The 12385-nt window shown below is 39.7% G+C and overlaps 1 protein-coding gene across 8 annotated transcripts in view; it reads left to right on the plus strand.

Moving 5' to 3' along the window:
• The window catches only part of AGK (acylglycerol kinase), an 87018-nt gene that overhangs the window by 56326 nt on the left and 18307 nt on the right, over nucleotides 1-12385 (plus strand). For all 8 annotated transcript variants that reach the window (XM_067747220.1, XM_067747227.1, XM_067747223.1 and 5 more), the window contains one exon: nucleotides 11067-11146. In XM_067747220.1, the coding sequence (XP_067603321.1) occupies nucleotides 11067-11146 (80 nt within the window). The remainder of the gene's footprint in view (nucleotides 1-11066; nucleotides 11147-12385) is intronic.

Here is a 12385-nt window from a genome sequence, read left to right on the forward strand (position 1 = left end):
TTCAAACAGGGATCATCAATGGCTGCTACACACATTGGATAAAAGGTCGTTGAGAAACAAATATCCACACAGTCTCAAATGATCGCAAGTTACTTAATAATTGCAAAGGGAAAAAGTACCTTTATAGTAGAGCGATCTAGCCTACACCACCTTAACCAGGTGATCAAACAGCATCACCAATCATGGGACAGATGGACATTATCTGCCTCCGGATGTGATGTATTGAGAAGGGTACAACATCACCTACGTAGTTTTCTGCCCCAAACATTAGTCTTAATCTAACTGACTCTAATAATGAGAAAGCAATCAAATCCAAATTGTAGGACATTCTAAAAACAACCATTGATTTGGCTTCTTCAAAAATGTCAGTGTCGGGCTTCCCTGGTGGCGCAGTGGTTGAGAGTCCGCCTGCCGATGCAGAGGACACGGGTTCGTGCCCCGGTCCGGGAAGATCCCACATGCCGTGGAGCGGCTGGGCCCGTGAGCCATGGCCGCTGAGCCTGTGTGTCCGGAGCCTGTGCTCCGCAACGGGAGAGGCCACAACAGTGAGAGGCCCACGTACTGGAAAAAAAAAAAAAATGTCAGTGTCACGAAATCTAAAAGAAGATAGTCTGTTCAAGATTAAGGGAAACTAAAGAAATATCATAATGAAGTCCAGTACGAGATCCTGGACTGGAAAAATGAAAAACAGTGTCAGCCGTAAAAGATATCAGAGATATTTTAATATGGATGATATATTAGATGTTATATGCCAGTGTGAGATTTCTTGAGAGTGACAGTGGTGTTATGGTTATGTCCGTGTATGTCCTTGTTCTTGGGAGATACATGCAGAAATAGTTACGAGTGAAAGGTCATGAAGCCTGCAATTTATTTGCAAATGATTTAACAATACTACAAACTATACATACAGAGATAAAGCTAACGTGGGGAAATGTTGGCCTGGTGAAGCTGGGTGAGAGGTAAATATGGTGTTCATTGCACGTATAAAAGGTTTTTTGGTTTGACATCTTACCAATATTAAAATTTTGGAGGGAAGAAGACCCAATAGCCATTCCTGATTCCTGATCAGAATCTTCTCTCTAAAAAGGGTTTAATTCCTAGGGAAAAGATATTCTCGCTTGATGGTAGTTAAGTATCTATTCCTTCTTCATCTAAATTTCTTCTTTTTCCCCCTGGAAAAGGCAGGTTCGTAAGAAGGCTGAGCCATAAAGCCAAATAATCCTATAAACAGCGAATCCTGCATCGAATCCTGCATACTTTTCTCAGGTTTAGCCTCAGAATGTACCAGCTGCGTTCAGGCTGTCCTCCGAAGGCTATGCACATTTTACATGCATGCAGGTTTCCTAGTATCTGTGGAAGAAGCCTCCGTACTGTGTCATGATTCCAAACTTCAATCCTAAAATGTCGTTCCTAGTTATATGGCATTTGCTATATGCACGTTTACGGTTGATGAACCCGTGAGCTTGCAACCCATTTCCCTTTTATTTTCCTTTGTGCTTTATGCAGTGATATCTGGACTCTCCACCATGACCTTGTTGGTCAGGCTAAAAGCGATTTAAGTTGCAGTTGATTCTTTAGTATCTAATAAAGCTTAATCGTTTTCACAAAATGTGCTGAAAGGAATGTTAACCTGGAGAAGAGACTACAGATCAGCATTATTTTATCGTTGCTGTCAAAGGAGTGAATCAGGGTAGGTCTCTTAATAACGGAGTGATTTACTGCTTCTTATTTATGTGTGAGAAGTAATACATTCTGGAGTAATTAGGATTTAACTGAACATTCTTGACTGTGCTTGCATTTAAATGTCTCTTGTCTCCTTTATCTTTTTCTTTCAAATATACTGATTCTGTGAATTGATGAAACCAGTGTCAAATTTAACACAGGCTCTGTATATTGGTAACACACCCCAGGAAGCAGAAAACTTTTAAAATCAATTCCTAGAAAACATAGTACGGTAGCCTCTACTGTAGTTTCTGAGGCACCCAGCTAGGCTGAATTTGTCTTCTCTTTTTTCTTTATTTCTGGAAATTGCTTTCAGAATGTGGTGAAAAGCATTGCAGATGAAGCCTAATACCAGGTTCCTCTTCTTTTAAAAAACAAACTGAAACACAATTAAACATATAATGGAAGATTCTCCAAAAAGAAAAGAAATAGTCCTTGTAAGCTATAATAGTGCTTTATGTTTTCATTGTATAGTGTGAGTTCGCTTCTCCTTAGGACTTCTGACTCAGTGAGGGAGGCAAGATGTGTATTAGTATCTTCATTGGACAGATTTTTTAAAAAGGGTTATCTGATCATATGACTAGTTGTGCTGTAGACAGAAGAAGAATAAGGATTTTCTGTCTTACAGTCCATTGCTTTTTCCTTCACTGCTTTGTCTAGGTGGGATCACTCTTGGCCTGTCACATGATTTTTAAAGGGCAGTTTTCCCATGTGGACATCTACAATGCCTGGAAGTTGACTTTAAAGTAACTACTGTAAAGATTTATGGAATTCTTCCTAGTTCTTTCTTTTTGGTCTCTCAGTTCGACTCAGACCCTGCCAACCCAGAACCAAATGAGGAAGATGGGGAGGTGGTGAGAGTGAGACTCTCCCCCTTTCCCCTGTCTTTCATTCCTGGATTCCTTCTGTTAAAGCCCCAGCTCTGATCATTCTCATACGACGATGCTTAGAGCTGCTCCTGAGCTCCTTCTGCCTTGATTCTTTTTCTTCATCTAGAATCCCTAAAATCCATAGGTCGGGCAGTTGCCTAGTTGACCAGGATCGTTTTCTTGTCACTGTTCCTTAAATTCTGTTGCACCCAGCTCTCCCAGTTGTTTTCCTCTGCAGAGCATGAGGTCATTTCCCCGCAGGGATTTGCTCTGTCCAGGGGAGCCTCTGACTTGGAGCAGCGTATCTCCTTTGCTGCTAAGGTCTGGCTGCATGCCTGTCTTTCTGTACAGTATCTGTTCTTGTTTTCTCATCTCTCTATCTCATAATCTGACTATTGCCCAGAACTTCACTGGCCTAAGACACAGTGGTGCTTTGTCTGTTTGTTGGCTTCCACTCTGTTCAGCTGACCTTGCTTATTTTTCCTGTGCTTGTGTGTCCTCCAGCTGGGACCAGTGTCTCCACTACTGGCCTCTGCTGAATCCTGAGGGCTCCATGCCCATCTGCTTTTCTAGACTCTTCACATTGTTCACACTCCTTTCCTACCCCTTGCTGGAACATAGCAACTCAATTCCGTGGAACCTTAAGGTTGCAAGGCTTTTCGGTTAATCTTAACAGAAGAGTCCCAAAATTCTTCCCCCTACATGAAGAAAGGGAAAATGATTTTAGAGCACCAGTCAGGAAATCTTGAGTACTTAGCTCAGCACTTCTTGCTTCCACTACATGCTTTAGAACAGCATTTCCCTAAGGAATATTACTTATGCAAGATGTCTTCCCAGAGAAGGGCTGAACAGTTAACAACTCAGGAAAGCTGTATATTGTATTTCTTCTTTTGGACATTTATAATGTACATTAACATATTAAAGACTCTAAAAAGAATTGCAGTAAACATAACTTCTTTCAAACCAAGTAAGTTTGATATTTCCCAACTTATTTCAACATGGAATCTTCTATCATCATCATCATATCATCATCATCATCAGCTGTAACACTTAACATCTTAAGAAACATTTGGGAAATGTTCCCATTGATACAGCAAACTATTCACATAGTGTTAATTCTCTCCCTTAGGCTAGAGCGCCCTTTCTCCTCGTTTCTTTTCTTTCTCTCTACTTTCTTCCCACCCTCCCCAATCTAGGTGCTTTATTTAGTTTTCCTTTTTGGGGAGGGATTGGGGAAATAACTGTAGTATGCACTTATTCCTGTAATATAGTGTCCTTCCTCAAGGGACCTGATTTCTCTCTCTCTTTTTTTCTAATTAGCATGCATCTTCCCTAGTCCAGTACTGTATGATTCAGCCTTGTTCCTTCTCTTTCAATACTATATAGTGCTTAGCTCACTCTTGGGAACCTCCTAGGTAGATCTGAAAAAATGATAATGAATAAATAAAAGAGTGAATCCAGGAATTATACATATATAGATACACATACACATACATATAAATGCTGGATCAAAAAACATAGTTAGATTGCAATAAAAAATTCCTCCCACCCCCTATTCCCTGCCTCTGTCAACCACCAATCTGTTTTCTGTATCATCTATAAGCTTGTTTTCTTTGTTGTTATTTTTTGTTTTTTTAGATTTCACATGTAAGAGAGATCATACAGTATTTGTCTTCCTCTGACTTACTTCACTTAGCACAGTGCCCTCAAGGTCCATCCATGTTGTCCCAAATGGCAAGTTTTCATTCTATTTTATGGCTAAATAATATTCCTGAGTCTCTGTGTGTGTGCATGCCACAGTTTCTTTATCCATTCATCTGTCGATGGACACTTAAGTTGTTTCCGTATCTTGGCTATTGTAGTTAATGCTGCAGTGAACATGGGGGTGCATGTATCTTTTTATTTAAAAAATTTTTTATACAGCAGGTTCTTATTAGTTATCCATTTTATACATATTAGTGTATATATGTCAAAATCAACCTCCCAATTCATCCTACCACCACCCCACCACCACCACTTTCCCCCCTTGGTGTCTATAGGTTGTTCTCTACATCTGGGTCTCTATTTCTGCCCTGCAAACCGGTTCACCTGTACCATTTTTCTAGGTTCCACATATATGCATTAATATATTTGTTTTTCTCTTTCTGACTTACTTCACTCTGTATGACAGTCTATAGGTCCATCCACGTCTCTACAAATGACCCAATTTCATTCCTTTTTGGGGCTGAATAATATTCCATTGTATATATGTACCACATCTTTATCCATTCATCTGTTGATGGACATTTAGGTTGCTTCCATGAGTTGGATATTGTAAATAGTGCTGCAGTGAACATTGGGGTGTATGTGTCTTTTTGAATTATGGTTTTCTCAGAGTATATGTCCAGTAGTGGGATTGCTGGGTCATATGGTAATTCTATTTTTAGTTTTTTAAGGAACCTGCATACTGTTCTCCATAGTGGCTGTATCCATTTACATTCCCACCAACAGTGCAAGAGGTTTCCCTCTTCTCCACAGCCTCTCCAGCATTTGTTGTTTGTAGGTTTTCTGATGATGCCCATTCTAACTGGTGTGAGGTGATACCTCATTGTAGTTTTATGCGCAGGCTTAGCGGCCATGACTCACGGGCCCAGCCGCTCTGCGGCATGTGTGATCTTCCCAGACCGGGGCACGAACCCGTGTCCCCTGCATCGGCAGGCGGACTCTCAACCACTGCGCCACCAGGGAAGCCCCTCATTGTAGCTTTGATTTGCATTTCTCTAATAATTAGTGATGCTGAGCAGCTTTTCTTGTGCTTCTTGGCCATCTGTATGTCTTCTTTGGAGAAATGTCTATTTAGATCTTCTGCCCATCTTTGGATTGGGTTGTTTGTTTTTTTAATATTGAGCTGCATGAACTGTTTATATATTTTGTAGATTAATCCTTTGTCCGTTGATTCTTTGCAAATATTTTCTCCCATTCTGAGGGTTGTCTTTTTGTCTTGTTTGTAGTTTCCTTTGCTGTGCAAAAGCTTTTAAGTTTCATTAGGTCCCATTTGTTTATTTTTGTTTTTATTTCCATTACTCTAGGAGGTGGATCAAAAAAGATCTTGCTGTGATTTATGTCAAAGAGTGTTCTTCCTATGTTTTCCTCTACGAGTTTTATAGTGTTCGGTCTTACATTTAGGTCTCTAATCCATTTTGAGTTTATTTTTGTGTATGGTGTTAAGGAGTGTTCTAATTTCATTCTTTTACATGTAGCTGTCCAGTTTTCCCAGCACCACTTATTGAAGAGACTGTCTTTCCTCCATTGTATATCCTTGCCTCCTTTGTCATCGATTAGTTGACCGTAGGTGTGTGGGTTTATCTCTGGCCTTACTACCCTGTTCCATTGATCTGTATTTCTGTTTTTGTGCCAGTACCATATTGTCTTGATTACTGTAGCTTTGTAGTATAGTCTAAAGTCAGGGAGTCTGATTCCTCCAGTTCCGTTTTTTTCCCTCAAGACTGCTTTGGCTATTTGGGGTCTTTTGTGTCTCCATACAAATTTTAAGATTTTTTGGTCTAGTTCTGTAAAAAAATGCCGCTGGTAATTTGATAGGGATTGCATTGAATCTGTAGATTGCTTTGGGTAGTATAGTCATTTTCACAATATTGATTCTTCCAATCCAAGAACGTGGTATATCTCTCCATCTGTTTGTGTCATCTTTGATTTCTTTCATCAGTGTCTTATAGTTTTCTGAGTACAGGTCTTTTACCTCCTTAGGCAGGTTTATTCCTAGGTGTTTTATTCTCTTGGTTGCAATGGTGAATGAGAGTGTTTCCTTAATTCCTCTTTCTGATCTTTTGTTGTTAGTGTATAGGAATGCAAGGGATTTCTGTGCGTTAATTTTGTATCCTGCAACTTTACCAAATTCATTGATTAGCTCTAGTAGTTTTCTGGTGACATCTTTAGGATTCTCTATGTATAGTATCATGTCATCTGCAAACAGTGACAGTTTTACTTCTTTTCCAATTTGTATTCCTTTTATTCTTTTTCTTCACTGATTGCCATAGCTAGGACTTCCAAAACTATGATGAATAATAGTGGCTTGTTCCTGATCTTAGAGGGAATGCTTTCAGCTTTTCACCATTGAGAATGATGTCGGCTGTGGGTTTGTTATATATGGCCTTTATTATGTTGAGGTAGGTTCCCTCTATGCCCACTTTCTGGAGAATTTTTATCATAAATGGGTGTTGAATTTTGTCAAAAGCTTTTTCTCCATCTATTGAGATGATCATATGGTTTTTATTCTTCAATTTGTTAATATGGTGTATCACATTGCTTGATTTGCGTATCTTGAAGAATCCTTGCATCCCTGGGATAAATCCCACTTGATCATGGTGTATGATCCTTTTAATGTGTTGTTGGATTCTGTTTGTAGTAGTTTGTTGAGGACTTTTATATCTATATTCATCAGTGATATTGGTCTGTCAGTTTCTTTTTTTGTAGTATGTTTGTCTAGTTTTGGTATCAGGGTGATGGTGGCCTCATAGAATGAGTTTGGGAGTGTTCCTTCCTCTGCAATTTTTTGGAAGAGTTTGAGAAGGATGGGTGTTAGCTCTTCTCTAAATGTTTGACAGAATTCACCTGTGAAGCCATCTGCTCCTGGACTTTTGTTTGTTGGAAGATTTTTAATCACAGTTTCAATTTCATTACTTGTGATTGGTCTGTTCATATTTTCTATTTCTTCCTGGTTCAGTCTTGGAAGGTTATACCTTTCTAAGAATTTGTGCATTTCTTCCAGGTTGTCCATTTTATATTGGCATAGAGTTGCTTGTAGTAGTCTCTTACGATGCTTTGTATTTCTGCGGTGTCTGTCGCATATATCTTTTGAGTTAACGTTTGTGTTTTCTTTGGATAAATACCTAGAAGTGGAATTGCTGGATCACATGGTAGCTCTATTTTTAATTCTTTGAGGAACTTCCATCCTGTTTTCCATAGTGGCTGCACCAATTTACATTCCCACCAGCATGCCCAAAGTTTCCCTTTTCTCCATATTCTCAACAACGCTTGTTTTTTCTTGTCTTTTTGATGATAGCCATTCTAATAGGTGTGAAGTGTTATCTCATTGTGGTTTTCATTTGCCTTTCTCTGATGATTAATGATGCTGGGCATCAGTATGTCTGTTTCTATGCTTTGCCCATTTTTCAAGTGGATTGCTTTTTGTTTGTTTGTTTTCTATTGAGTTATATGAGTTCTTTATATATTTTGGATATTAACCCCTTATCAGATACATGATTTGCAAACATTTTCTCCCATTCAGTAGGTTGCCTTTTTATTTTGTTGATGGTTTCCTTTGCTGAACAGAAGGTTTTTAGTATGATGTAGCCCCACTTATTTATTTTTGCTTTAGTTGCTTTCGCTTTTGGTGTCAGATTTAAAAATCATTGCCAAGACTTATGTCAGGAAGTTTACCCCATGTGTTTTCTTCTAGGAGCTTTATTGTTTTAGATCTTATACTGAAGTCTTTAATCCATTTTGAATTAATCTTTTTATGTGGTGTAAGATAGTGGTCCAGTTTCATTCTTTTGCATGTGACTGTCCAGTTTTCCTAGCATCATTTATTGAAGAGACTGTCCTTTCCCCATTGTGTATTCTTGGTTCCTTTGTCATAAATTAATTTACCATATATGTGTGGGTTTATTTCTGAGCTCTTTGTTCTGTTGATTTATGTGTCTGTTTTTATGACAGTACCATGCAGTTTTAATCACTATAGCTTTGTAATATAGTTTGAAATCAGGGAGTGTGATACCTCCAGCTTTGTTCTTCTTTCTCAGGATTGCTTTGGCTGTTTGGGGTTTCTTTGTGGGTCCATACAAATTTTAGGATTATATGTTCTATGTCTTCGAAAAATGTCTTTGGAATTTTGGTAGGGATTGCAGTGAATCTGTAGATTGCTTTTGGTAGTATGGACATTTGAACATCATTAATTTTTCCAATCCAGGAGCATAGAATATCATCTCATTTTCAATTTCTTTCATTAATGTCTTGTAGTTTTCCATTTCACCTCCTTGGTTAAATTTACTCCTAGATATTTTATTCTTTTTGATGCAATTGTAAATGGGATTGTTTTCTTTATTTCTCTTTCTGATAGTTTGTTATTAGTGTATAGAATGCCACAGATTATTGTGTATTGATTTTGTATCCTGCAACTTTACTGAATTCATTAGTTCTGTCATGTCATCTGTAAGTCATGATAGTTTTACTTCTTCCTTTCCAATTTGGATGCCTTTCTTTTTCTTACCTAATTGCTCTAACACTTCCAATACTATGTTGAATAAAAGTCGTAAGGGTGGGCATCTTTCTTGTTCAAGATCTTAGAGGAAAGGCTTTTTACTGTTGAGTAGGATGTAAGCTATGGTCTTGTCATATATGGCCTTTTATTATGTTGAGGTATGTTCCCTCTATACCCATTTTGTTGAGAGTTTTTATCATAAATCAGTGTTGAGGTTTATCACATACTTTTTCTGCATCTAGTGAAATGATCATATGATTTTCATCCTTCATTTTGTTGATGTAGCATATCATACTGACTGATTTGAAGATGTTGAACCATCCTTGCATCCGTGGAATAAATCTTACTTGATTTATGGTGTCTCATCCTTTTAATGTATGGTTGAGTTTGGTTTGCTAATATTTTGTTGAGGGTTTTTGCATCTATGTTCATCAGGAATATTGGCCTTTAATTTTGTTTTCTTGTATTGTCCTTGTCTGGTTTTGGTATCAGGGTAATGCTGGCCTCAAAAAATCAGTTTGGAAGAATTCCTTCCTCTTCTGTTTTTTGGAAGAGTATGAAAAGGATTGGTATTAATTCTCCTTTGAATGTTTGGTAAAATCTACCAGTAAAACTGTCTGGTCCTGGACTTTTGTTTGTTGAGAGGTTCCTACTGATTCAGTCTCCTTACTAGTAATCAGTCTGTTCAGATTTTACCTTATTCTTTAAAATTTATGGTTTGTCTTAAAACTTACATTGTGTTTTCCCTGACCATCCATCTCCTTGGCTCCCTCACTCACTATACAGTTGCACCTGCTCTGTACTTTCATAATACTTGATACACATCTCTGTTCTTTGAACCTACTGCATTGTGTTGTTATTGTCTGTGTCTTTCTAGCCTCTATTATACCTTGAGCTCTTTGAGGACATTTTTTATCACTAGTTCCTAATATATAATATGTATCCGTTAATGATGATTCATGAAAAAAAAAAGAATGAATGAATGATTAGCTTAGTATAGTCAGGATGGCTCAAGCCCTTCTGTCTTCCACGGTATGCACTAGGCACCCAGGAGACTAATACGTCCTTGCTGTGCCAGTAGTGGGTTACCTTACCATCACCTCTTTGCTCTGCCATTTCCCTCTAGCTCCTTTTTCTCTTGCTTAAGCAGGTGGAGAGAGCAGAAAAGGAAATCTGCTTCAGCAGATACACAACCAAGGAATGAGAGGCCAGTGTCTTTCACTGGTAGGCTGGCCCTATTCATGTGTGATTTGCCTAGAAAACCCTCACTTGTTTCAGGGTAGCGGGAACAGGAGTGAAAGTGGGACTGAGCGGGGAAGGACTACCTCTCCTAAGAAGACTTAGACGCTTTCTCTAGGCCAACAACTTACAGTGCCAAGGATTCTCCTCCAGTTCCTAATCTTCTGCTTACACTGGTTCTAATGATGGCATGGTGGAAACCGAGCTGGTTCTGTGCCTGTTTAGCAAATTCTGTGGACTTGTGTCTGGCATTTGGCGGCTCTCTTTAGAATGTGGGTCCCCTTGGGCTTTAGCTGCAATTCTGAGCTACCGGGAAAGTCCCTTTCAGAATCCTGTTGTATATATTTTCATATAGGAAAGCCCATCATGAAGTGTAAACTCTTGAAGGCAGTGGCTCAATTGTGTGTTTTCTATATATTGCTAAATAAACTCACTGATTTATTAGAAGCTTGCTGATTATAATGTGCAGTATTTGGCCATAAAGCACCGGGCTAAATCCAAGTCACTTTTCATCCCGATTTGTTATGACAGATACCTGGCTGTATTTTCAGATATCCAAGTGAGACATTCTGGAGTACATACCAGGACGCTGATCTTCCTTGATAGCTCTTGGCCCTCCAGAGAGAACGCAGCTTAAATTACCTTTGCCTTGGACAAGTATAAGAGAGAGAAGAAATTCTGGCTGGCCCGACTAATTGGTCCAAGAATCAGCCTAATGATTATTACAGTCTGAAGTATGATACTGTGTTTTCTTGCCCGCCGATTCATGAGGCCTAATACATAAAAGTTAGCTTCATTTTACAGGACAGTTTATTTAAGTGCTTTGAGCACTCACAGAATTAATTTCTTAAGTTTGGAACATTCCTTTTAGAATTTTGGTTTGATGAAACGTAGACCATGAACGTTTGCTGGTTACTTACCTGTAGAGAGTTCCAAGTTACTGTCGTCATTAATTTAAATTAAATGTGTTTAACTTCCAGGGTGAAAAGGAACAGCCAGTGTTTGCACTGACCGGCCTCCGATGGGGATCCTTCCGAGATGCTGGCGTCTCAGTTAGCAAGTAAAGGGGCACTGTATTAACGTGTGGTGATTTTAAGACACCTTCTTGTTCTGTCCCTGTCTTTGCGGTTTCAATATGTAGTGATCTAGGAGTTAGTGCGGTTGAATTATGTGTGAGTAACAGAGGTAGAGGTTTAAGTTCTTACGTGCAGAGAGGCTGCGGAGAGTTCCGGTTTCCTCCACGCTAGCTTGGCGGAAGATCAAGAGGAGCAGCGTGCATCTTTCTTTCTAGACGTCGTATTTGAGCGTGGGTGAGGCCACGCTAGCCCGGAGGGGCACTGGATGGCCTCTCCTCCTGCGGCCTCCTTAGCTGGGTACGAAGTCAGAGGCACCGCTGGGGCCACAGCCTCGTGGAGCTTTCACAACCCTGGTTGGAAGACCCCCCGACGAGAGGTGTTCTTTCTGAAAGCCTAGCAGATCCACAGAGCCCAGGCCACCTCTTTCAGAGGAGGAGGAAAGGCAGATGCCTGGCTATGTTGGGAGATGAAAGAAACAGGCCTGTGGAGGAGGTGATTAGAGGGCCGCTGCTGGCTTTTCATGCGAGCGGGCTTATTTTTGGAGAATTCATCGTGTAGAATAGGCTCCTGGCTCGGAAAGAGGGTGTGTCCTGTTCTGTTGCATGGCGAGGCTGCTTGGGCAGGGCTTCCTGTGGTGGGGCTGAGCAGACGCGGCGTGAGGTTCCCTCCTCGCTGGTGGGCGTTTTAGTTTTTCTTTACCTCTTTCTGAAAACGGGCTTACAATTTTAGTATGGTTTAAATGAATTAGGATTGATCTCACACACAGCTTTTATCAAGAAACCCCTCTTTCACACTGTAGGCATTCCTGCTCATTTTCTTTACAGAAATTTCTAAGTTTTGGGGGTTTTTTTGATGTGGACCATTTTTAACTTTATTGAATTTTTGTTATAATATTGCTCCTGTTTTATGTTTTGTCTTTTTTGGCCGTGTGGCCTGTGGGATCTTAGTTCCCCGACCAGCGATCGAACCCGCACCCCCTGCATTGGAAGGTGAAGTCTTTTAACCATTGGACTGCCAGGGAGGTGCCTACAGAAATGTCTCTCTTTTGTTTCACTGGTTATTCCTGCTAATGAAGTTCCTGACAGTGGACTGTCAAAAGAGAGATATCACTACGTTATATCACACACTGTGTTCTTTAATATTTCACAGCGTTTATTTGCAAGTATGCTGTGGTTATCTTGATTCCACAAGTTATCTTTGTGTCTGATCTGTAATCTCAAATG

The sequence above is a fragment of the Pseudorca crassidens genome, chromosome 8 (assembly GCF_039906515.1).
Source record: "Pseudorca crassidens isolate mPseCra1 chromosome 8, mPseCra1.hap1, whole genome shotgun sequence".
Taxonomy (NCBI): domain Eukaryota; kingdom Metazoa; phylum Chordata; class Mammalia; order Artiodactyla; family Delphinidae; genus Pseudorca; species Pseudorca crassidens.